This window comes from Solea solea, chromosome 6 (assembly GCF_958295425.1).
Source record: "Solea solea chromosome 6, fSolSol10.1, whole genome shotgun sequence".
In the NCBI taxonomy this organism is placed as follows: domain Eukaryota; kingdom Metazoa; phylum Chordata; class Actinopteri; order Pleuronectiformes; family Soleidae; genus Solea; species Solea solea.
Genome location: NC_081139.1, coordinates 10,417,449 through 10,443,678, shown reverse-complemented (window position 1 = coordinate 10,443,678; position 26,230 = coordinate 10,417,449). Strand labels below are relative to the sequence as shown.

General features: G+C 39.7%; 4 protein-coding genes across 7 annotated transcripts; 2 read left to right on the top strand and 2 right to left on the bottom strand.

The window, feature by feature from the left end:
* Nucleotides 1-521: 521 nt before the first annotated feature.
* On the bottom strand, nucleotides 522-1,460 carry LOC131460583 (olfactory receptor class A-like protein 1). The gene has a single exon (XM_058631190.1). It carries the CDS (start codon nucleotides 1,452-1,454, stop codon nucleotides 522-524), a length of 933 nt encoding a protein of 310 aa, XP_058487173.1. The 5' UTR covers nucleotides 1,455-1,460.
* A 6,823-nt stretch (nucleotides 1,461-8,283) lies between these two features.
* Nucleotides 8,284-9,240, bottom strand: LOC131460582 (olfactory receptor class A-like protein 1). Its single transcript, XM_058631189.1, has one exon. It carries the CDS (start codon nucleotides 9,238-9,240, stop codon nucleotides 8,284-8,286), a length of 957 nt encoding a protein of 318 aa, XP_058487172.1.
* A 2,625-nt stretch (nucleotides 9,241-11,865) lies between these two features.
* LOC131461195 (olfactory receptor class A-like protein 1) lies at nucleotides 11,866-12,860 on the top strand. Its single transcript, XM_058632263.1, has one exon. It carries the CDS (start codon nucleotides 11,916-11,918, stop codon nucleotides 12,855-12,857), a length of 942 nt encoding a protein of 313 aa, XP_058488246.1. The 5' UTR covers nucleotides 11,866-11,915; the 3' UTR covers nucleotides 12,858-12,860.
* A 1,655-nt stretch (nucleotides 12,861-14,515) lies between these two features.
* Nucleotides 14,516-26,226, top strand: phtf1 (putative homeodomain transcription factor 1). Of its 4 annotated transcripts, none has more exons than XM_058631002.1 (17): nucleotides 14,516-15,011; nucleotides 16,043-16,111; nucleotides 17,449-17,505; nucleotides 17,585-17,654; nucleotides 17,941-18,099; nucleotides 18,932-19,115; nucleotides 19,333-19,453; nucleotides 19,720-19,908; nucleotides 20,050-20,295; nucleotides 20,422-20,550; nucleotides 20,988-21,257; nucleotides 22,982-23,113; nucleotides 23,250-23,336; nucleotides 23,990-24,145; nucleotides 24,268-24,363; nucleotides 25,097-25,222; nucleotides 25,506-26,226. In XM_058631002.1, the coding sequence occupies exons 2-17, from the start codon at nucleotides 16,082-16,084 to the stop codon at nucleotides 25,524-25,526; spliced, it is 2,073 nt and encodes a 690-aa protein (XP_058486985.1). In that variant the 5' UTR covers nucleotides 14,516-15,011; nucleotides 16,043-16,081; the 3' UTR covers nucleotides 25,527-26,226. The 4 variants fall into 4 exon arrangements, with proteins under 4 accessions (XP_058486985.1, XP_058486981.1, XP_058486982.1 ...); XM_058630998.1 differs by having other exon boundaries at nucleotides 14,517-15,011; nucleotides 15,952-16,111; XM_058630999.1 differs by lacking the exon at nucleotides 14,516-15,011 and adding an exon at nucleotides 15,242-15,404 and having other exon boundaries at nucleotides 15,952-16,111.
* The last annotated feature ends 4 nt before the right edge of the window (nucleotides 26,227-26,230 follow it).

Below are 26,230 nucleotides of genomic sequence, written 5' to 3'. Positions count from 1 at the left end.
GTATTTATAGAGCATGTAATGTATATACGATTCAGGAGAAAACAGCTATGAATAAGAAATGAAACACCATATTAACCTAAAGGTCGCTTATGAATAAAATGTTAAAATAAACATAAGTAAAACAGCAGCACTGTTTTGAGTCAAATTACAGATGCAACTTTTGACCCAGACCAGGGCTGGACGATATGGCCATAAATGTTGACATGTTCAAATTACTCAATATAGATAATTATCATGATAATTGTCAGATGATTTGCTTTTGAGTGAAAACTAAAGGAACATAAATTGTGGTTTAAACTTTTAATAGGCTGAAAACAATACACACCTGGTAAACACAGAAATACTTCACTCAAAACATTCAAAGCGATTTATGTTGTACCTCAAAATGAGTTTGTGGAATGTATATTATATTGATACATGCTGAACCTGTTACATTGAGACTGAAGAAAGTGGTACTGCAATATATGTTGTCATTGATTTATTGCCTGGACTCAAGCAAAGTTTAGCTCACATCACATTTGCTATTTTTTCTTTCTCCTGCACTGAACACCCAGTCTGCTGTTCACCTTTCTGTTCGATGCAATGATCACCACAGGGCTTAGTGCTGCATAGAGTGAAGAGAAGAATACCCGCAGGTCAGAGATCAGTGAGGTGGTCATGGTTTTTCTCACAGTGAGAGTGTACACCCATAGTCCATTGTCGACCCCATAGAGGACCACGTACAAGGTCACAAGTGCTACTACAGCTTTAGCAGCTCGTTGCTCTGCCCCTCCACCTCCTCCACCACTGCTGCTGCTGCGGAGGCCTTTCACCTGCCCGCTGTGCTTGTAGAGAAAGACCAGGATGATCAGACTGGCTAGGGCCATAAGAGCCATGGGCACCACATCTCTGCTCACCTGAGCCGACCCATAGACCTCTTTGGACAGCTTTGAGGGGAAGTTCACATAACAGAATTGCACATTAATGCCATAGCTTATCATGGTGGAGTTATTCTGTCTGCCGGAGGAAAAGAGTATAGCACCTGAGCTCATGCAGGTGGTAAGGAGCCAGAGGAAGATAAACACAACACCCAGATACTTGTTCACCAAGAGACGCATGGAGGCCCAGCGTGATCCTGGAGGGGCAATGCTCAGACACTGGTAGGCACTCAGGACGAAGGTGAGCCAGATGGAGAGGGAGCGGGCGGTTCTGTGGACAAAAATCACCGATTTACAGCCGTGGTCATCAAAGACGTTGGCCAGCTGGAAGGAGGCAAGGGTCTCCAGCAGACAGCGAACAGCCACCACCAGCAGGTTTGCACAGGCCAGATGCAGGACGATGACATCAGCTGGAAGGAGCTGGTTCTCTTGGTGCAGCAGTAGAAGGAATGCCAGGATGACAGCAATGTTACCTGGGACTCCGACCACAGTGAGGGACAGATAGAGCATCCCACGAATCAACTCTTCTGATGGCATTCCTGCAGAGACACAAAGCAGATGTTTTGAACATTCCAATCAAAAGGATCCCTTAGATTATTTAGAATCAAGAATAACTGGATGATATACTGTAGGTCATGGCACTCTCTTACAGTTGCAACACACACAGGGAGTAATGTAAAAGAAATCCTAATATCTAATCTAAAAATCTGAGCCTCTTCACAATAACATACTACAGCTCCAGGTCACATTTTGTCTTTTTTGAATGTTGAGTAACCTTACATTGAAAATTATATAAGAAAAATAAATGGTTTCACTCTCACCAAAGGACAAGGTTTTGACTGGACCCTGTCTCTGATCGCTCTCTCCTGAAGTAGTCGAGGTGTTTGTTTTTCTTATACTTGCAAACAGCTAATGGCTGTTGGATTTGTTTTGTATGGTCCATTGACTTCTCTTCCCCTAGCTTCCAATTACTTGACATCAATCCAGATGACTGCTTCTGTCCCCTCACTGGATTTCAGACAGGCAGGCCGAAAGTTGTGTTAGCGTTTGCTGACAGATGCATAGATCAATCATAAAAGCCACCTCCCATTGTCCCTCCACTTTCTTTTGGAAGCCAAAATAAAGCTTGAGAGTAGCGACATGAATAAATGTATATTTTGATAAGCACGTATGTTTTTCGGCATATTTACATTAAGTAATTATAAGTAAATTTTCTGTGACAAGAACGTTGTCTCAGAGCCTGGTGAAACAGAATAAATAATAAAAATTAATGAAGAAATAAAAATAGAATACAAATAGACATGGAAGTACATAAAACACATAGATATCCATTAATATTTTATAGTTTTGTTTTACCACTTCATCCTCCACATGAAGGTCACAGGGCCACTGGATTTAATCCCAACTAACAGTGCAAAAGGCGGGGTGCACCCTGGCCAGGTCGCCAGTCTATCACAGAGAAAACATCCAGAGTCAAATAACTAATCTTCACTTAAAACGGGCAACCTTCTCTTGTTAGGCAACAGTGATAGCCAATACTCAGCCATGTGGCCCTTGTTTTTTTATTGTTTCATGTAATTTCATTTTATTTATGAAATGGAAAAGATATTTTGGGCAATATTATTTAGTGTCATAAATAAAACTGGTATCTCAGTTTAAAATGAACATATTGTAGACAAAAAAACAAACCATTTCTTTTACCGTCTTTCTACTTACTATGTGAAGCCTATTAATCACATTTTTGCTATGGGGCAGATTAACTGGCACAGTGAGAAGAGCTGATGTTGACCTCTTTGGCAAATTTAATACGACAACACTTTAAAAGGTATAAGTGTTTGTTAATACAAGTTATCCTCATAATTATTACGTACAGCAAATAGGATATAAGAGAAATTTTACAGAAAATAATGAACCAATATTATTTTCAAATGCAGCATGGGTCCAATGGCCACTGTGTGTGCCTTTTCTTATTGGTACAGAATAAGTATGATCAATTTAATGTATAACTGGTAGTTTGAGACTTGTGAACTTCCACTATGGAAGAGTTCTAGTAATTGAATCAGTTACTATAAAATAACTAATTAGTTATTGGTTAAACACCTGCTGTTTCAAAAACATGCAGCATATTGTACTTGATGACACTAGAGCATGTTTGAACTTGCCATTTAATTAGCTCTTTGAACATGTAAACACATTAAAATCACACCAAGAAATGACGTATCCCGTGATGTTGTTTCCGAGCTGTATTCTCAGGAGAAAACGTGCTTCTCAAACATCACTCTGTCTGTACACAACCTGAATTTCCTAAATTAGAAAATAGCTGGGGCAATTAATGAGTAACACATTTGCCTTTTACTGTTTCTTGGTCGCTGGTGTTGATGTCACAAAATTCTTTTCAAGCATATGTCGCCACAGAGACTGAACAACATGCATGAATAATGGCGGCTTGTCCCTATAACCCCAATTAGTGCAGACATGTCTTGTTATACGGCTAATTGGCTCGCTCCTCTGTACCTTTAATATGCTCCCAGGACATGAAGCAGTACAATGAAGCACCAGCTGTACATGTAAAACCCTCTTGATGGCTCATTTAAAGCATCATCATGCTCATTTTGCATCATGTTAACTATACATTGTTGCCTCCATAGGGGTTGTGTAACTTTTTCTCAGGATTGATTTGTGGACTAGAGAGTAGAGTTTGTCCAGAGGTCCAATTGAACAAGATTTAAGTTTAGAAGTGTTTTATATTACCTAACATTACTTTTTATGACAATGAACGGTAAAAAACAAAATAAGCACATGGGGGGCCACCTGCATGGAATTTAATCTAATCTATTTAATTGAATCTAATATAATCTTTTCCTCATGCCTTGTCCTTTCTCCAGAACCTGAGCCAGACACTCCCTTGTTCCACCACCTCTGCCAGATCTTTCATGGCCTTTTTCAGCCTGGAGCCTCTGACCCTGAGAGTCCTCAGCAACTACTGGGTGTAGGTTCAAGTGAAGCTTTGACCACCGACTTCTCCTGGGAAGGTGAACACTCTCCATGCAGCTGACAGTTCTGCATACTTGTCCTTCTTCCTCTCAAATACAGTCTCCAAGCTGTTTTCCCAAGGGATTGTCAGTTCCGCCATGATGACAGTTGACCAGAGTGCGTGTTGACCAGAGTACAACGTCTGCCCAAAGGGAGGCAAATGGCTGTCAGAACTTCAGTTGACCATCAGGGTTATCTCTCAGCCCCTGGTTACCGCCAGGTAACAGCAAGGACCACATGCTTGTGGTGCTGCCTGGCGCATCACCCCTTGCCTTACAAATTGATCCTGCCGAAGTGCTGTTGTTGGGCTGGTAGCATTTGCTTTCAGTCTGCAAGCTTCATTGACTTTGACTGGCCCCAGTTGTGGCACCACCAATAATGGCCCTGGGTCAATGCACTCTTGCAGCTAGTGAGAGTGTTCTGTAGACTGGGGTTCGGATGGGTCCCAAAGCTAGCAGAATTCCTCTGAGCCATACCAAAGATTTGAGTTCTGGGGACTTGATAGAGTGTTGTACGAGGCCCTGACTATGAAGCTTGTGTGGTATCTTCCATAGATCAACCCACGTGACAAACCTGTCTATGACATCCTCCCAGGTTGTCCATCTCCCTTCCTTATGACCTCAGATATCACCAACTCCTCTATGATTGTTGGTCTTTGAATCCATCATCAGGACTGTTATTGAGGTGATGGCACATCAGGCAACGGTAGAGTGTGAACTGGTAACACCAGACCTAGGGGCTACTGTAGCTCAGTGGTGGAGCGAGTCGTCTTTTAACTGGAAGGTTGCGGGTTCCACTTAACCCCAAGTTTCTCCTGATGGCTGCACCAGCACTGTGTGAATAGTAATGAACGATGTGCAATAGAAAATTCACTGCACATTTTCATACATTTTCATACATGCATTGTATGAAAGTGTGAGTTAATGGGTGAATGGCAAAACTGTAGTGTAAAGCAGCTTAGAGTGGTCATCAAGACTAGATAAGCTATATATATACAGACCATTTACCTTTAATTTACCAGGTAGCCAGCTTCAGTCAATCTTAAGTCAGGATTGAAAGAACTGTGGAAGAAGCTCACCCTTGCATTCTCCTTGCAACTTCTGCCTTTCTCTGCTTACCTGTGTGAGTCTGGCTCTGATGTGATTCCATATGTTCTTTAATGCCTCCTTTTTATGGTCCTTGGCTTTCCTCCATGTTTTCCAGAGGAGGTGACATTCCTTTATGAGTGACTGGACTTCTCTTCACTGTTTCCTCCTCTGTTCTGTTTTAGGGAGGTCTTCCTTTGTGACACCTCTTCAAATCTCATTTTGCTTTCCTCAGTTTGTAGGTTGTGTTCCTTCTCAGAGAGTCTTACTGTAGGAATTTAGGCTTGCACCTGGCTTTCCACTGTGGATTTGAAGACCATCCAACTCTTGACAATAGCAGTCTTTATCCCAGTGACCCATTTGATGACACTTCCAACAGACAACTCTTTCTTTTGTGTCACTAGGAGGTCTTTTGCCTCTTTCTCTACCAGCAATTAGCAATTATATCCTGTTCTGTTTTGTTTTTTATCCATCTCCTTCAGGCCAAGGAAGAGTAGTGGTCTGGTAAAATCTGAAGTGAAAATATACAACTAATTAACACAGAAGGTCTGGTAGTTTTGGAACAAGGGCCTTTCTGCATGGAGTTTGCATGTTCTCCCCATGTGTGCGTGGTCTTACTCCGGGTTCTCCGGCTTCCTCCCACAGTCAAAAAAACATGCAATATGGGGATTAAGTAAATTGGTCACTCTAAATTGGCCATAGGTTTGAGTGTGAGAGTGGATGGTTGTGTCTCTATATGTGGCCCTGTGATGGACTGGCGAACTGTCCAGGGTGTACCTCACCTATCGCCTTATGTCAGCTGAGATTGGCACATCACCACCCGCGACCCTCCTGTGGAGGATAAAGTGATAAAAAAAGGATGGATGGTTGGATGGTCTGGTAGTTTGAAGGAAGCAAGCAATTATACAGAGATGTCAGTCAGTGAGGTTAGATGATTCAATCTGAAAATCCTCCCCAAACTTAAATCACGACTCTGATCAGCACACAGCAATAGGATCTATAATTCATAATTAATTTATTCATTCATGTTTATGTGAACATGGTGATACAAATAGTCGGTGCCGATTAATAATCACTCCACTTTATTTTGTTTCTGAACATGCATATCGTACAAGACATGAATGTGATTATTCCAGCTGGGCTCCATGTAATATTTGAAAGGTTTAGCTCACTCTCAAAGTGCATAATTATCCATCAACATGAAAAGCAATTTACTAATTAAAATGACATCGAGTGAAAATACTGAGATATAAGGCCTGTATGTTGAGCGGTTGACACTGGATACTTCCACATACAATGTCACAATATTGTTATATATATTACCTGCTATACTAGGTCAGACAAAAGAAAGATGACTTTTTTTTTTAAAAAACAAACAAACATGGCTTTGTTTAATTCCTTGTAAGAATTTATTAAAATATATCTTACATTTAAAACTTCATTACTAAATTAAAAAGTAAAAACATATTTACTTATTTAAATGTAATGACTTTTCATGAACCATCTGCAGTATCATCACTTTGTGAATTAAAAACCGCAGTCACGGTTTTACTGGGGGGGGGGGACACTGCTCAAAGTAAAAACTACCCTAACTACAGCTTCTGGCTAGTGTTGACATGTGAGTGCTGAAATTATCTTTCATTTAAAGTGCAGGCGTATTCTAACTTGACTGTGTCTCAACAACAGCAGAAATATGACACCTCTAGAATAATGGTACAAAAGAACCTTTGTGTTCAATGTGATCCCTGATGCTTTGCAACCGTGTTATTGTAGAAAAACAGCACAGACTGTTCTCCATGATGTGTGTGAGAACATAGGGTGGCTTTATCACATTTATGTCTTTGCTCTATGGCTTTTATGGTTATTTAGACCATCTTATCATACTGCTAGCCATTTAAAGAAAATGGACCCATCCACTCAACCTTTTTAACACATTAAACATGAGTGATTGATGATTCATGACATTGACATTTGTATAATTGAAAAATTGAAAATTGAAAAATCTTTTCTGCAGGGGGAGGAGAGGGTTGTGATCTATTTACTTAGTAGAACAATGGTGTAGACTGCCAGAAAGTCAACAGACAGACATCACAGCAGGAATGGACTGCTCTGGACAGTATTTTGTGTGTATATTTTTGTTGCCATTTTCCTGTTCAGTGTGTGTGTTTTCTGATGGTTTGTGTTAGAATGTGTTCATTTATTTGATTTATTTGGTAAATGCTGTTTTGAACTTTCATATTTCCAGACAGTTTGTACATTTTACAAAACTCCCCCTGTGACACAGGTGTGTTGAGGTGGCACAGATGACAGAATGTATATTTATCAGCTCCTGTGTTTCTGGTTTAGTCCCATACTTAAGACTTAAAACACTCCGGAGAGGTGGAAAACATTGTAAACAGGTCCTGTCTTGTGCAGGGAGAGTCTTGCATAGCACACCCTTCTCACACACACACATGAAGAGACATGATGGCATACACTATAGAACCTATCTAACTGGCAGTAGTTAAACATTTATTGTGGGAGCAACCCCTGGTGTAAAGACTTATTTCCTGCCCAGCACCCAGCATCAGTTGAATTTGGACGTGCACACAATGTCTCATCTGTAAGGAGGGGGCTTCTGTAACAATATTATCGCTTTGTCTTGACGATACTTTTAAATAAAACGTGATATGTTGCTCTGTGACAAAAGATTTGTCCTTGAACATACTTTTCTGCATCAGTAATTAAGAAACAACAATGTTTTCCTGAAAGAATTTAGTTTCCACATTAGGCTTTGACATCAGTGAGGGGACATTGCTACAATTCTTTCAAAGCCTTAATTATAGCTGAACAGGCAGCTGGAAATCATTTGACAGCTGCGTTGAGTCCTGAGTCACCCACTTCTGCCACCCACTTAATATGGAGATAACACAACATATGAACAAAACAAAGCAAGATGGTGCCAGATAAGCATAGATTCATACGGACAAGGCTTTCTCCTTAATGAGGCAACATGTTTGCCTCCAGGTCTCAGGTACACCGGTGTCACAAAGTATTTAAACAATAAAATGTTTAAATGAACATAAATTAAAAAAGCATAATTGTTTTGAGCCACATTACAGATGAAAGAAGAGTCTCTCCTGCAACTGTGATCACAAAACATAATTGGTGCAGTATATAACAAAAACAGAATGACCGTCACATGACCCAGACTCAAGTAAACCTTAGCCCACATCATCTTTGCTTCCCCTTTAAGTGATCAGCAGGCTTCACATCACAGATGTGGCTTTCTCTTGAACGTGTTTCTCCTGCACTGAACACCTCAGTCTGCTGTTCACCTTTCTATTCGATGCAATGATCACCACAGGGCTCAGTGCTGCATAGAGTGAGGAGAAGAATATACGCAGGTCAGAGATCAGTGAGGTGGTCATGGTTTTTCTCACAGTGAGAGTGTACACCCATAGTCCATTGTCGACCCCATAGAGGACCACGTACAAGGTCACAAGTGCTACCACAGCTTTAGCAGCTCGTTGTTCTGCCCCTCCACCTCCTCCACCTCCACCACTGCTGCTGCGGAGGCCTTTCACCTGCCGGCTGTGCTTGTAGAGAAAGACCAGGATGATCAGACTGGCTAGGGCCATAAGAGCCATGGGCACCACATCTCTGCCCACCTGAGCCGCCCCATTGGCCTCTTTGGCCAGCTTTGAGGGGAAGTTCACATAGCAGAATTGCACATTAATGCCAAAGTTTAATGTGGTGGAGTTATTCAGTCTGCCAGAGAGGAGTACAGGTGCTGAGCTCATGCAGGTGTTGATGAGCCAGAGGAGGAAGAACACAACCCCCAAATACTTGCCCATCAAGTGACGCATGGAGGCCCAGCGTGATCCTGGAGGGGCAATGCTCAGACACTGGTAGGCACTCAGGACGAAGGTGAGCCAGATAGAGAGGGAGCGGGAGGTTCTGTAGACAAATATCACCGATTTGCAGCTGATGTCGTCAAAGATATCGGCCACATGGAAGGAGGCAAGGGTTTCCAGCAGACAGCGAATAGCCACCACCAGCAGGTTTGAACAGGCCAGATGCAGGACGATGGCATCGGCTGGGAGGAGCCGTTTCTCCTGGTACAGCATCAGGAGGAATGCCAGGATGACAGCAGTGTTACCTGGGACTCCGACCACAGTGAGGGACAGATAGAGCATCCCACGAACAAACTTATGTGATGGCATATTCCTGCAGAGAAAGAAAACAGATTTAAATCAAATCAATAAGAACACCTACATTTTCAGAATCAGAAAAACTGCTGTCATACCTGACACGACAGTGCTTCTTTTTCTACAGTTGCATAACACACAGGAAAGACAAAATAATACAAAAACAACTAATGTAAAAATATAGCACATAATGTACAAATGTACACCTCTTAACAATAATGTTTTATAGCTCCAGGGTCACATCTTCTTGATGCCTTTTTTTGAATGTTGAATCAACAAACACTTGAAATGATTTCTGTAAAGTAAAGTCTCACCTACGATCAGTCAAGCAGGCAAGGTTTGGAGTGGACCCTGTCTCTGATCGCGCTCTCCTGAAGTACTCTCCTTTCTTACTTTCAAAGAAGTTTATGTTGTATGGTTCATTGACTTCACTTCCCTCAGCCTCTAATTAATTGAGATCAATCCAGTTGACTGCTTCTGTGCCCTCACTGGGTTTCATACAGAAAAAAATAAGGTTACAGTGGCACTGGTGCATGTTTTGTGGTTACATGTTTACTTGGCCCTCTTGCTCAAAAATTAAAGCTACGGGCCACATATAAAAAAATTGAAATATAAAGGCAGCTGTGGTCACCGTGGTGATGGAAGCACTTGTTGCTGTCACTCCCTAACTGGGAGAATGACTCCAACAGATTCCAGGAACAACATGAACAGCTGAGATACTGAGCAGAACCCTCAGGCAGGAACCAAGCTTGGAGGAGACACAGGACCGCCCAAGTAGTGGAGGCCAAGTGGATAATTTTTTATATATAAGAAAAGAGTAAAAATGTATTTTAAAGGGCAAAATTAAAGTGAGTCTCACATAGTAAGAGGACAATTGCTTACACATTTTTTGCTGTCAGGACAGGAGTTCCAAAGATGTGACTGTCTTTAGGAAATTTAATGTGACAGATTGTTAAAAACTAACTTAGCTGACTTAGCCATATTGTTTCCTAGTTACTATTGTAATAACCCTTATTTTTATCATTATCAGAAAAAAAATCAAAAAATATGATTTGATCAGAAGTCAAATAAATTTAACAGGAAATAATTTTATTTTCAAATGTATCATATAGACCCACTGGCCACTATGTATGTGTATTTTATTGCATGTACAGAATAAATATATTCATAGGACATCATTTGACATGGGATTTTGAGCCTGGCCTGTTAACCAACACTGTTTGTTACAGTTATCGTATCACTTACTCTAAAATAACAAATTAAATTAGGGTAATTGGGGGGGGAAACAATTAACATCTGCCATTAAAACAATAGGTGAAAGCAAACAAAAAAACAATAATAATGTCAGGGGAGAAAAACCTTCTTTTAAAAACATGCAGTGTATTGTACATGATGACATCCCCTGAGTGGGACATGTTTAAACTTGCCATTTAATTGGGCCTCTGAACATGTAAACATGTTAAAAACACAAAGGGAAATACACATTCAAGCCTTACTCTCAGGAGAACACACTCTTTTTCAAACACCACTTTAGTCACACAATCTGAATTTTGCAACTGAGAATATTGCTGGCAATTTATCATCATATAGGTGAAATGTACTGTTTCTGTAATGTACTTTGTTACAATATTCTTTTCAACAGCAGCACAGAGAGTGAAGAGTGTGCATGAATAATAATGGCATGTACAGACGCGTATTGTTATAAGACTAATTGTCTTGCTCCTCTGTGCCTTTTAACATGCTCCCAGGACATGGAGCAGTACAATGAAGCACCTGCTGTACATGGAAAAACCCTCTTGACGGCTCATTCAAGGCATCATCAGGCTCGTTTTGCATCAATATTAACTACACACTGTTGTACACTAGGGAAATAACATTAGACTGATTCTGAAGATTTACGTGTAGACTCTCTGTCAAAGTTAACAACTGACAGGTGGAATTTAGCAACTGAGAAAACATTCAGGTTTGAGATCTGTTATATTACAAAGAGTTGGTTAGTAACGTTTTTATAACGTCAAACAATAACACATTAAACTAATGTGAAATGCTGTCTAGATTTACAGGTTGGAACACTTTAACATTTATTTTACTTTTATTAAGGTGGATGATCTGCAGACTTATGCCACTTTTTGAATTTGATGTCACACAGAATGCTCTATTGTTCCTTGACATTGGTAAATTAGGATAAGGTCACATTTTAAAAACGTTTCCTATTTTGAAACTGTTGTCTCTTGATGTCATCGTTTCTCCAGTATGCACTGGTTATTAAAATATACCTTAATAATACGATATGTTTTCAATGAATATATTTTAATCATAAGTGCATACAACAGGAATTCTTATAGTGAAATAGGTTTCAGTGCACATACTGCATATGTGTTTTAAAACCAAATACGTTTGTGTATCCGTCTTGTATTCCCCCTTGCCTTCCGAGACCATCTCATATTTATTAATATGATTTGATAAACAAAGCTGAACACTGCATTGTTCCCCAATGATTTCAAGGGGGCATTGAAGACTATAAATTGTGATTACACAGGTTAATTCACAACAGGCTCCATTTTCTTTTTACTTCAGGTGAGTACTAACAGATGGCACATGTATGTTATAGCGTACATTTTATGAATCGTAACTTTTGAGTTGACTCTCTGTCTGTTTTGTAAATCATGACCTGTGCAGGCTGAGGTGTCATGGATCTGTGTGTGACCATCAAAGGGGTCTCCTTCCTCTTGCAAACAGGTATGGGCATTTTGGGGAACAGCGTGGTGCTGCTGGCATACGGCAGCATCATTTATACTGGACCCAAGCTCCTTCCTGTGGACATGATCCTGTGCCACCTGGCCTTTGCCAACCTGATGCTGCTACTAACGCGCTGCGTCCCTCAGACCATGACTGTGTTTGGGCTGAAGGAGCTGCTGAATGATCCAGGCTGTAAGGTTGTGATCTATGCCTACCGCATCGGCCGTGCCCTGTCAGTCTGCATCACCTGCATGCTCAGTGTGTTCCAGGCTATGACCATCGCCCCAGCTGGACCACGTATGTCCAGGCTGAAACCTGCACTTCCATCCCTGGTTCTCCCCACCTTTGCAGGGCTGTGGCTCCTCAACATGACCATATGCATTGCAGCCCCTTTGTTCTCTATGGCTCCACGTAATGGCACTGTCCCTGCCTTCACCCTCAATTTGGGCTTCTGTCATGTGGACTTCAGAGACAACCTGTCCTATGTGATCAATGGGGTTGCTATCACTTGGAGGGATTTTGCCTTTGTCGCCCTGATGTTGGGCTCCAGTGGTTACATCCTGGTGCTTCTCTACCGCCACAGCCGCCAGGTGAGAGGGATCCGTAAATCTCAGGGTGGTGGAGCAGAGACCAGGGCTGCCAAAACAGTGATAACTCTGGTGATTCTCTATGTGGTCTTTTTTGGGATTGATAATGTGATCTGGATCTACATGTTGACGGTGGCTAAGGTGTCACCAGTGGTGGCTGATATGCGGGTGTTCTTCTCCTCCTGCTACGCCTCACTCAGTCCCTACTTTATCATTTCTTCCAACAAGAAGGTCAAGGCGAAGATCATATGTGCATCTGAGCAAGACCAACCATCAACTGACACTCAGGAGTCAAATGACAAATGACTCTTTTTCTCTTTCTTGACAGATTGACACATGCATGACAGCAGCGTTGTACTCTCAGACTTCATAATTTTAGCACTGGTGCACAGATGACTGTTATTTAGCTGAGCAGTGGATTCTTTAGAGAGAAGTGCTAGAGAGACATTTCCAGCAGTGGTGTTATGTGTATATTTTGCTCAGGAATAAAAGAAACAGATGTCTGTACCCACAATGCTGATTATAGTCATGTTATGTGCCAGTAGAATAACACGTCATTCTAATCATAATCACTTGAGCTGAAATGATAAATCAGTTATTAATTTATAAACTTTTCATTGATACAACAATTCATTAATAGTTCCATGTAAACTCACTGACCACTTTATTAGGTGCAGACAATACTTCATGAAGTGGCAGGGGTGGCACCTGGTGTGTTCTGCTGTTATTCTGCAAACCCAGGTTGTAATGAAATGTAATTGCAATTCCATTCTCCTCTGATCCCTTGCATCAACAAGACAGTTTAACCCAGAGAACTGCTGGACCCTGGATATTTTCTCTTTTTAGGACCATTCTCTGTAAATCCTAGTGATGATTGTGCGTGAAAAATCCCAGCAATGTTGTTAAAATACTTTTTTAAAGACCAGCCTGTTTGGCACTACCAAATATACCACATCACATTTCTTCCCTATTGTGAACTTCAGCAGCTTGTCCTGACCATGTCTACATGACTAAATGCATAAAGTTGCTGCCATGTGATTGCATGATAAGATGTTTGCAATAGTGAGCAGTTGAATAGATGTGCCTAATAAAGTGGCTGGTGAGCTTTTTGAGTGATGAGAAATGTTTTTATTGTATTTGTAGTATAATGGAACAGCTTGTCTTTGGTTTTGGAACTGTTAATGATGTGGCAATGATATTGTTTCTGAAAATGTGGGGGTTTAAATTTCCTGAAAATAATTTTGTGTATACACTTCTGTGCAGTTCTAGGCTATTAGATTTGTTGTCTTGGCAATGCTATATGACCATACAGTATAATTACTTCTCAATTGCTTTACTGGAACACATCCAGAAAATATAGGTAACGTCATAGTTTTAAATTAACATTTTCAGGGGGAACAAACCTCAGCTTCTACAGGTTAAAGTGTCAAGTATTTAGTGTGACCTACCCTTACACTTTCTAGAGTGGAACCCTAATACATTTTATTGATAAAACCTGTGTTTGTCTGTGTACTATTTCATGTCGAAAACTATCTGCTGTGAAAAAATCATTCCAATCCAACGCCAGTGTTTTGGGAGACACAAAAGCAACAAAACTGGTGGTGCCTTGAGACTTATATACAATATGTGTTAAAATGTTGAAAGGATCAGGAAAAAATAACACATAAGAGGGATTTAGAATGTGTCTGGTACTGGCTGATTTCAAAATAGTATATCATTTAAAGTTAATACTGACATTAATCAGAAATGCAATTAATGGTTATAGCATTCTTAACCTTTATTTTCATGTCATATCTTGCTCTCTCTCTCTCTCTCTCTCTCTCTCTCTCTCTCTCTCTCTCTCTCTCTCTCTCAGGCTCCGCTCTGATTGGTTAAAGTTTCAGTAATTATAATATACTGTGAGTGAAATGTTGTCCTCATTTTAGCCTCCCAGGAAACACCTCACATCTACTGATGTAAGGTTCCAACACGCGTCATAAATTCAATATTTGTTTTAAAAGACGAACCAGAAAAAAAATATTAACCCATGTATTAATTTCTCGCAAGATATAAGGATTTCAGCCGCAGCCTGACATACAGCGAATCCCACCTGATAGACATTACCCAGGGTAAAATGAATCCCTTCAACAGCATAACAAACCCCGGAAAAGGGAAGCGGAAGATGAGCTAAACGGCTAACAGGAATGAAGTTGGAAAACACCTGGAATAAACTTGTGTTTAAATGGCCACATATTGACAACGACAACAACTTAGAAATACAAAATTGAAATTACAACTTGTTTGTCGTGGCGAAACTTGTCGGTTATTGCACAGAATGCGTAGCTAACAGTTAGCTCAATCTGACAAACAGCTGCAACAGCATCACCGACACCGATGACAGAGATTTAAAGGCCAGTTCGTGGTGATTCTTAAAAGTCCCTGCTGGATTCAACCAAATCCTGCCGAGTTGTTTCATCTCAGGTAAGTTGTTCTGGTTACTTGGTAAACGGCGGCTACTGTTAGCGTTAGCTCAATTAGTTAACCGTGTATGTTCGTAATCGTGTTATGATGATACCTCAGCAGTAACAAAGTTTACATGTTCAGAGAACTGAATGCATAGTAGCTCTACTAGGAACTCAGCTGAAGTTTTACATGTATGGTCATCAATGTCAATAATAAATACTTTCAGGGGGAGGATTGGGGGGGTCATTTGGTTTGGAAGGAAATGAGGTGTCATCAAAGTGATGACCAGACAGTTGAGGGTAATATGTTGAAAGGACTGATAACGTCCCTTGATGTCAATTCTCAACTATATAGCACATCCTTAGTTGATCAAAGTGCTACACAGGCACAATAAACAAAAGGAAGAGACAGGTAAAAACAAACCAAAATGCAAGCTAAAACAGACATAAATAAATATATATATTACGAGGTAGTGCAATAGAAAAGGCAAATTGTCTAACTCATCCTGAGTTGAAGGAAAAGAGGTGTGTTTGGTCTGGGCGGCTCTTGTGTAATAAGGTAAACCATTGCTCAAGCCTTTTCAGCAGCTACTCCCTGGTTTGAGGATCTCGTGACTCTGACAGGAGTTGGAGATGTATCAAGTCACATAAACAGGTCAGGGCCAGTCCATGTTAAACCTTAAAAACAAGCAATAAAATAAATCCTGAACCGGACAGAGAGCTGCTGCATTTTGCACTAATTGTACTTCATACAATTAGAGATGACTGGCCCATACCCACATATGAAGAACTACAGTAATTCAATCTTGGGAGGATTTAGAGATGTAGCTGGGGGGAAAGTTTTTTACTACGGAACTGATCAGTTGATGTATTGTGCAGCTCTTAACAATGGATCCTAACTTAATATCCTGTTTGATTTCTTAACTGTTGTTCTCCCCATTGTTCTGCTTTATGTTCAGGTTGAATATGGCTGTGCTGCCTTTTTGTTAAATGAGTAGTTGTGGATTGATGCTCGGCCCTCCTCCTTCTCTCCTGTGCTCTGTGTGAAAGATGACCTAACTGATTCACTGGATCCAGCTTCACACCACAATGGCTGGGATAGCCTGGTACCAAGAGAAGGTAGGACATACATGAAACAAAACTATTTACAGATCCAGTGAGTGACTTCTGCCCCAACACTGTTTTCATATCTCAAACCTCACTCACGTTTCAGAGAACTAAGGATAAGGTTTTCACTTTACTAGTGTAGCTGTTATCTTTCATCCTTCCCTCGATCAGTCTTAATGTAAAACACATCACTCTCTGTCACCTTAGACATAGAAACAAAACAGAATATTGAGGAACAGAGAGTCATGTGGAGCTGTTTGTATAAGCACATTTGGCAAATATTTGAATGTTGTGGACATTTGTTTATTTTGAAAGGTTACACACTACAGCTTTGAAATTAACACAACTAACCCTAAGAAAGAAAATCATTTTAGATGTTTTATTAATGTTATTTATATTATTACGAAATACATGTTTGTTGGTTGTTATTGTGTTTAATAGCAGTTGGCATTCATAATATTGCATTACAGGAAACTGTGAGGCAGCAAAATAATTGTGACACATCCAGAGTTCAAACTTCTGCTTAGGCTGTTTATTTCAATGACCTTAAAAAAATGTTCTTTATTTATTTCTTCTGCGAAAGAGGTTATATTTTTGGTGTCATACAAACTTTCTGTGGAGGGGTGGGGTTTGACTCAAGGAGGAACCCATGAAATTCTGAGTGAACCAGTTAGAGAGCGCACTTTGTAGTTTTATTAATGCAGTGCTGCTATCTGATGTGTTGTTTAGCATGGGTTTACAAGCTGTAATTCATAATTTTTGAATGTATTGTTAATATATTATTTCTCATGTTTTAAAGAACAGCTATAATTATTTAATATATGCAGCATTGTTGTGGGAAAACTGCTTCTCGTTAGACACTAATATAAAAAATATATATTTATGAATAGAAAACAACTATTTAGATGAACTCATGATGCAAAATATTCTTAGTTGTTTTGTGATGTTTGTTAAAAAAAAAGAAATTAAGCTAAATAATGGCAAGGTTTTGAATACACAAAAGCAAAGCTAAATGAAGACATTTAGCACCAATGCAAACCTAAAGTTCATAACTAATAAAAAAAAAATTGAGAGTCAAGCTAAAGGATATTTGCAAGGTCCCATGAATGTAATAGATGTTTTAAACTTTTGAGATAAAATCAATTTCTTAACTTCTAACTGGGAGAGATTCTGTATTAGTTTGTCAAGAATTAAGCATTTCTAGAAGTATTAAAACCCTTTGCTGTTAGCTTACAATTCATCTGGACCAAACATTGGTTTCAGCCTGAAATAAAACAAAAAGGCAGATCCATATTAAATATTCCCGCAGTTAAGATAAAAGACGATAAAAAGTTTTGTCTTTGTTGCAGATCGGGGCCTATGATCAACAAGTCTGGGAGAAATCTCTGGAGAAGGCAGATCTAAATGTAAGAACGCTACAAATCTCTGACTGCATTTTCGTTTTGAATTAACACTAGATTGAAGTATTTTTTGCCATTCGTTCAGGGTTTGGACAGCAAACCAAAGAAGACGGGTTACATCAAGCAAGACCTCATTGATGTCGACTTAGTAAGAGGTAAGAATGTATCACAATAAGTCGTCCACCAGTTGTTATTTTCAGTAAATATTTATGTTCGTATCACACACGCAATCTAAAGCCACATACTCTGTGAATAGGATCTGCAACTTCCTGTTCATCTACATAGCTTTATGTTCTTTTGTGTTAAACTCTTAACCTTTTTTACTTAATTTACAAAGACATATTGTGTAGAAACAGTATTATATCTAGTGTGGAGTGGGAATATGTTATATGGCCATATGTGTAATAGTTTAAATGAATCAGGACTCATTTGTACCCACAGGATCCACTTTCAGCAAAGCCAAACCAGAGAGTCCCTGGACAGCTCTGACACGAAAAGGTCTGGTTAGAGTGCTGCTGTTCCCGTTCTTCTTCCATTGGTGGATCCAGGTCACCTCCAAGTCCATCTCATCATGTATCATTCTCCTCTACTTCATGCAAGGTTAGCATTGTTAAGACTAAATCCTAACTTTCAGATTCAGGCTTGGAAAATTGACTGAAATCTAAATATTGTTTTTAAAGGTGACCGAAAACTCAAATAATAGACTCTATGTTGTAAACTGACTTGACAATGTTCATGTTCACATAGTATTTGAGCTCTGCAGGTTCTCATCTTTTACTGAAATTGGTTGAAACGGAGTTGTTGGAAAAAGAAGTCCGTTCTTGACTTTTATCTTACAAATCATGCATGTGCAGGGATGGTAAGCACAGCCAGGAATACAAGAGAATTTGCATGCCTTTTGTCTTTTGTGGTTGTATAAAAACAGACATCTCTCATACTGGTGCTGAAGGGACTTTTATGTTCTCTTTTGACTCAGCTAAGTCATGAGAACAAAATTACCCTTTCTTTATTAAGAGGAAATAAACACAAAACATTCTTCTCAATATGTCTGTAAAGGTTCTCAGTCATTCACATCCTAGTCATATTCTGTGGTTAGCTGTAGGTGACTGGACTTGCCTGAGTTAAATTGAAGATGTTCAATGATTCTTTAGTTTTGACTAACTGGTGGAAGAAAAACAGGCTGAAACCTGTCTAGAAAGTCCTTAAATTGTTTTTCTCATTATTTAAATAGACAGGAAACTGTAAAAGCTCACTGACTTTAAAATTTGAGTTCTATTTAAATCCATTATGCAAGGTCTTTCCATTTGTTGCAGTTCATAGCCAGTTGCACCTGAGAACAGAAAGATCTCATTAGTAAACATTGTGTTATAATGTCTCCCTTCAGAGACCATTTTGTTTGCTAATGCTCAAATGCTTTGCTCCCTCCCTGCAGTGGCAGCAGCGGTGTTGTACTTGGAGGTCCCCGGGGCAAATGCCAGTGAGGTGTTTGGACCTGTTTGTCTGATGCTGCTGCTGGGCACCGTGCACTGCCAGATTGTGTCAACGGAGTCCAGCAGGTGGCCCTCGGGCAGTCCAGTTGCCAGCAGCACCACCACCAGCCCTGCACGCAGAAGGAGGTGCATTTTGTCATTGTTAAGCACTGCACATTTATTTGCTTGTGCTATCATACTTTAGCCTCTGGGCTCATGCCTGTTACACATTGTGCACACAGACAGACTGTACCTGCAGCGTGCAGTAAAGCTGCTTACTCCTTTGGTTTTACACAGTACCTACCTCACCATCTCTTGTCACTGACTGCCTTTTTTGTTGTTGTTTTTGTTCCGTCTCCTTTAGGCCAAGGAAGAGCAGAGGACTAAAAAAATATGAAGAAAAAAATGACAGAGAGGACTCACAAACACAGGAGTCCTGGCAGTTTGAAGAAGGAGAGCAATCATACAGCGATAAGGAGAGGAGGGTAGGTCAGTCTTTAGTAAACAAAGGGAGGATAGAGGATTCTCGTTCTGAGCTGTATAAGATGTTTTTAGAATTAAAGACAGCAGCCACTAACTACCATTTAATCATAGTGGTGAAAGAGGCAAAGCTAAAATTGAAGCATGTCATGTCATGTTAATTTAATAAATTGTCATTCAACTATAGAAAAAAAACTGAGAATACTAATATTTGAGCATTTATGTTTTGGAATATATTTACAAATAATCTTGTCTTTGTGTTCTTTTACAGAAAAAAACAAAGTCAGGTTTTGGGGCATCTGATGAGTTCTCTAGTGAGGAAGAGGAGGGAGTAGAACCAGTTGAAAAGATTTACCCATCAGATCATCAAGACAGTCAACCTGCTACAACCTGGTCGACATCTGTGTCTTCTGTTAGACAGAGAAGCCTGAAATCTAACTCCAAACCTACAGTAAGACAGGTGAGTAATTCTTTCTCTTCAAGTAAGTGAAAATGGTGTTAAATATGTAATATACAACACACATGTCATTTCTTTGCTTCCAATATAGAATCAGTAGTGATTAAAAAGAAAATGTGTCTACACTGTTTGGTTTGAGAGCAGGAAGTGATTGGAGCTTCCAAAAAAGTGGCACCTCGAGCGGTGGACCGCCTCAGGCCAAGCATGGGCTCCCGTCCTGCTTCCGACACTGACGACACATTGTGGGAGGAGCTTCTCCAAGGGCCTGACACTGCCTCTACAGGAAGCAGTGACAGCGATGGGGATGGGAGGTTCACCTCTGGTTTGGCACTTCCTCAAACAACCACGCTGAGCAGTGATGATGACGGCCTACAGCAGGGAATCACTGGAGTAAGATCATCCTAAACCTTTAATGCGGGTTTGATCTGTGGTTTAAATAGAATGACTCTGTCAACATATTGTTGTTGGTTGGACTCAAGCACTAAAAATATATTTTCCATCATGTTTTCCTTTCAGGGCCATTTATCTTGGCTTCAGGCATGTCACCCATCCAAGGACCGTGTCAGTGCCATAATATGGGAGCAGGGCGAGTGTAAGAAAGCAGATATGTCTGTGCTGGAGATCAGTGGGATCATCCTTACACGGGTAAACCTTCTGTTGGTTTTAACTCCCTGTGGTTATTTTAATACAATAATCTTCTGTGCGCTGACTAAATGAAAAACTGGTAACACTTAACATTACAGTACTATAACAATATAGTAATCATTTTGTTTTAGGGAAATGGTATAATTATACAATTTATTTTTAATAGTAATTGCCAAGTAATAGCTTGGTTATGTCCAGCACACATTAGTGGAATGGATTTAAATTCAGTTTTATGTCACAAACATTTTAATGTTGAGGTATTACACTGACTATATTCTCACTACCAAGCTATTATCTTGGTATTACTGTAGTAAATAATGCAGTATTTTACTGTAATATTATAATGTAAATTGTCACAAAAAAACATCCTTTATTCACAGGGACATGTTTATGTTTTTTTTATCTTGTCTGATCTGGTCTGTGACTCTTGTTGACAGGTTAAGTTAGTGGAGCAGGGTATGGGTTACCTGGTCCTTGGCGGACTCATGACTGCCACCCTAGCGCTGCTTCCGGTCGCCTTTCGCTTGGCTCAGCATCTGGAGAAGTTGTCCCTCAGCTCACTGTCTCTGGCACAGCTAGGAGAAATTGTGGTTGGGCCGACTGATGTCCAGACCTACACTTTTTTCTTCATCACAATGGTGCAAAGAGTCTGCCTCACTGGATTGTTCTTCTTCATGATGTGTGTGGCCGAGAGAACGTACAAACAGGTATATTCTTTTTTGGGTCCTAAGAATTCTCCTGTGCTTTATTCCCAGTTATGGCTTTGTCTTTTGTAGTAAACCTGTTATTTAAACCATCTTGTCATTATATCATTGTTCATACCCATTGAATATGAGTGCACCCCTTCACCTTAGAGTCATACCTAATCACATTTTGAAGTGTTCTGTCATCAAATCCTATTAGCCTTGATTATTGCACAAAAAGGAATTTAAAAAAATTTTGGACTTTCATGGTCCCAACCTGCTAAATGTAAAGAAATACATTTAGTATTTCTAAGCTGCATTTTACAGCAGACTCACTCACTACTGGGTTTTTATTATTCTTCATTCTTGCATTTCCACCAAAGCATCATCGGAACTGTTGTTCCAAAACATAGTTGTCTCTAATAAAAGAATGATTTAAATGATGTCAAGTAGGGATGCACGATATATCGGCATTAATATTGGTATCGGCCGATGTTCGTCATTTTTTAACATATCGGCATCGGTGCAATGAGTAAAACTGCGCCGATTCTAACAACCGATGTTTATACCCGTCTAATTGCTGTTTGTGTATGTGTGTCGGGAAGGGGACAGCGTCAGTGACGCAAGCGCAGCACAAGGTGTGTGTGTGTGTGTGTGTGTGTGTGTGTGTGTGTGTGGAGGAGAGAGAATGTCAGCGGTGTGGGCGATTTTTCAGGGTGTCAATAGAAGATACGCGAAAAGCATTATGCAACACTTGCAAAGTCGAGGTAATGCGAGGAGGGTTCCGCGTCAAGTCATTCAATACCACAAATTTGATCATGTCATTTGAAAAACCGCCACCCAGAAGTACACAAACAACGGCAGGAAGCTAACGCTAGTAACATTAGGCAGCAGACAAAAAGAAAGCAGCGCAGCTGGGACTCGACCAAAGGAAGACAGTGGCCAGGGCAATAACGATCAAGGTAATGGAAATGATTGCTCTTGACGACCAGCCGAGGGTTCCGACGGTTGATAGCGCATATTGAACCCCGCAACAACCTGCCAAGTCGGCGCTACTTTTCCGATGTTTTGCAATTGAATAAATATCTGGTTGCCATGAATACTGGCACGTTTGATAAAGTATTTTAACATGATTTTTTTTAATTATGGCAGCTCTTAGTAGAGCTTGTCAGGTATTGTTTCTCATATCTGTTGTGTAGTTTTATTGTGAAGGGAAGTGGCGCGGTTGTTGTTGCCGGGAGGAAGGGTTGTTGACTTTATTTACGTACCCAGTATAGACGCCCTTATCTCGGTTACAGTAACTTTGGCAGGGTATTATTTTTATTTATGTTCATGTTTGTAATTTATGATCCAAACTTTCTCACAGGAGTTTAGTGAGTTGAGGGAGTTAAACTGTACTTTAATTTAGTTACACACTTGCTACAAGTGGTAAAGGTTTCTAAAAACCTTTACTTGTAGTTGGTTACTTGTGTCTTATGTGACCTTGTTATTTGGAGGTAAAACATGTTTTGAAAATAAAGAAAGACATTCAAAAATTCAGCTTGCATGATTTTCATTCTGTACAAACTTTTATCATCTCAGAAACTTTTTTTTAAAAACATATATCGATATCGGTAAATATCGGTTATCGGCCATAGCAGCAATATTAATATCGGATATCGGTATCGGTGGAAATAGTCATATCGGTGCATCCCTAATGTCAAGTGCTTTGCATCACTTACAGTGAATGTTTGCATTTTCTCCAACAGAGACTTTTATTTGCCAAGTACTTCAGCCACATCACTTCAGCTCGCAAGGCCAAGAAATCTGAGATACCTCATTTCAGGTTGAAGAAAGTGCAGAACATAAAGATGTGGTTGTCCCTGCGCTCATTTCTCAGGGTTTGTAGTCTTCCTGTTTCAACACACTGCTGTTCTTTTATGAGTGTATTTTGGTTTTTACCACTAGAGGGCTGGCATGCATTGATTTGCCTTTGTTTGTTCTGGTTGATCACCGAGTTGCCTTGTCTCCTTGCAGAGACGAGGGCCCCAGCGCTCTGTTGATGTCATTGTCTCCTCTATTTTCCTGTTGGCACTTTCCATTTCATTCATCATCTGTGCTCAGGTATGTTATACAGTTTGTGCTAAGATAACGTTGAATGAACACAATCATCAAAATGATGTTGGTGTTTTTTTACGGCAGTTTGCATCCAGAATGCTGCTTAGATTTTTCAAATATTGGCTCCTTTTTTCCTTCACCATATACATAATGCTAAAATAACTCATTTTCTTATTTTGCACTGTTGTGTCAGATTTTTCACTGGTATTCAAGTGAGAAATTAATTGATGTGGACAGGGCATTGATCCCAAAAGAGCTTTAAATTTCTGGTTTATAATTGTAGGGGCTCAGTTGATGTCTGTAACCCAGAACTTGACATTACTTTACACTACCTTACCATGTGTTGATCTTTAAAGGATCCACATGTTTGTTACTGTTGTTAAATGATCTGTTTATTAATTCCACTTATCAGAGCAATAAGTCCACATATCTTCATAATAGCACGTTACCATGCCCCATAAACCTTTGCACCAGTGCTCGTCAGCTCTTCCAGTGTCACACACGTTCCTTTAGAAGCTGAAAACCTGAGCAACACAATGGTGACACCCAGTGTGCATATAAGAGAATAACACATTTATTTTGCAGTGTATTTCATAAAGAAAACCTACAACGAAGTGCTTGGTATTAACAATTTAAACTGCCACTGCTTTTTCTCTCAGCTATTGCACAGCCACAAGACATTCCTGGAGTCGCTGACAAACTGGGAGCTGATGGTTTGGGCCTCGTCCCTCATCTTATTTCTGTTACGACTGGCCACGCTGGGCTCAGAGACCAACTGTAAATATAGCAACTCCTCAGTGCTCCTCACTGAGCAGGTGAAGCCACGCCATCATTGCACAGCACAAGTTGTTTCTCAGTACTGTGACTGCCACAACATCAGTAGATTCATTACTTATAACAGTGGGTCATTGATTATTGGTTTTTATTTTGGTTTCAGATCAATTTGTATCTCAAGATGGAAAAAAAGCCCAATAAGAAAGAAGAACTCAGTATAGTGAACAATGTTTTGAAACTAGCCACAAAACTGATGAAGGTGAGTGAATTTTTTTCCCAGCCCATATTTCCAGTTGATTAAGAAATTGTTTTGTTGTATTTGATCACACAGTTGTGTTGGTGTTATCACTGTTGCCTCTGCCAAGGAGTGTGTTGTATGTTTTAGGCAGCTTTTATCTGTGAAGCAGTATAATAAAATAGGACAGATGTGAATGGAATTTTCTTGGGAATTATGGTATGACCCAAGAAAGAAATGTTTATGGTCTTTTCTTTTTTGCTGTTTCTGTTAATGTTGACTCTTTTGTCAACTGGCTGTAACCAATCCACAGGGATTGGTGCTTTCTCTAGTTATAATGTGTAAAACTGTTTACACATTTCTATTCTCAAAATGAATCAGTCAAAATATGCTGAAGCAGAAAATGTAGGGTTTTTACAAACAAGACAAAAAGATTTTTGTCTTATACTCAGCTAAATGATTTATCAAAAAGATCTACACCCAGTTTCCAGTCTTATAATTTACTGTATACCATAGTCGCACTGTACCAAGCAAACAAAACTGCTCTAACTTAACTAACTGGTAACTTTTCTCACAACTAGTTATCCCATGAAAAACAGTTTTATGAAATATGCTTATGTCATGTGTAATATTGATAATGAAGCCCTGATGTAGTATTTTTTTTGTCAGTGGCATTGAATCTCATAACAATGTTTGCTTCGACTTTTTCATAGCAAATTAAAAACAAAAAATATTTGATTTCTGTGTATCTTCTCAGGAGCTGGATACTCCGTTCAGACTGTTGGGTCTGACGGTAAACCCTCTGATCTATAACATCACCAAAGTGGTCATCCTGTCTGCAGTGTCTGCGGTGGTCAGTGACCTGCTCGGCTTCAACATTAGAGTGAGTGGACTCTTTTTTTCCCCACGTGTTACAAAAACTTTGTCAGTCCCGTGTGTTTCTGAGATAGTGGTACAAGAACAATGGATGAAATGGATGAAAGCTGTGTTTGGTCACACCAAGCACAATTAGACATGAGATGAAGGTTAATTCAGCTCCAGCTTTAACCAGGGATAGTGTAGACAAAGTTGTATTCTAATGTGTGTTTTTTCTGTAAAATGCCTGTGAAGTGAGAGTCATCTTTTTTTTTTCTTTACACTGATCAAATGTTTTGTTTAATTTCCAGCTATGGAAAATCAAGCCTTAATGTGAAAACAGAAAAAAACACTAAAAGTCGGACACTGGAGACCAGAGTGCAACCCTACTGACAGTATATTCCTAATCTGTGCCTTTCAACTCAAACGTCTGAGTTTCGTCAGTTCACAAGCCTGAGATGCTCTGACAATCGCTCACACACCGTCACTGGCTCCTGGAAGCTGGTTTGGAAATTCACAGTTAAGTGCACAAGCCCAGTGCCTAACCTCTCATAACCCATGAATGTTCCCCAGCATGTTGTTAAATATAGCAGTGAGTTGACATTAGTTCAGGCCTATGTGGCTTCCAAATTTCCAACCTGTGTATTATAAAGGTTTGTGGACACATTGTGACAAACTAATTGTAGATAAAGATGTGGGTTATTAAGGTTGTTTTTTTTCCAGTTTAATGCTATATAACTATAAAGAACGCTATCTGTTGGCCCTGCTCTACTTTCATAGGAACCTACCTTGATTTTAACAATTTTGTACTATTTAATAATAAGGAAATATTGACTGTAAGTAGCTTTTTTATTTATTTGGGATTCTGTTATAGCACTTAAACTTGTAAGGTTACCTGACTGTAAATCATGACTTTTGAGCACTATCAGCCTTTTATATTGCAGACCATTGTAAAATAAAATAACTATGCAAAGAGATTATGGTTATGATAAAATAAATTGTTTGATAAAGGTGAATAAAATCATCCATGGATGGA

Bases quoted from the DNA above. Each gene is read 5' to 3' on its own strand.
- LOC131460583 (XM_058631190.1), bottom strand. From the start codon at position 1,454: ATGCCATCAGAAGAGTTGATTCGTGGGATGCTCTATCTGTCCCTCACT.
- LOC131460582 (XM_058631189.1), bottom strand. From the start codon at position 9,240: ATGCCATCACATAAGTTTGTTCGTGGGATGCTCTATCTGTCCCTCACT.
- LOC131461195 (XM_058632263.1), top strand. From the start codon at position 11,916: ATGGATCTGTGTGTGACCATCAAAGGGGTCTCCTTCCTCTTGCAAACA.
- phtf1 (XM_058631002.1), top strand. From the start codon at position 16,082: ATGGCTGGGATAGCCTGGTACCAAGAGAAG. The intron at 21,258-22,981 runs GTATATTCTTTT...TTTCTCCAACAG, and splicing joins CCGAGAGAACGTACAAACAG to AGACTTTTATTTGCCAAGTA. The intron at 24,146-24,267 runs GTGAAGCCACGC...TTTTGGTTTCAG, and splicing joins CAGTGCTCCTCACTGAGCAG to ATCAATTTGTATCTCAAGAT.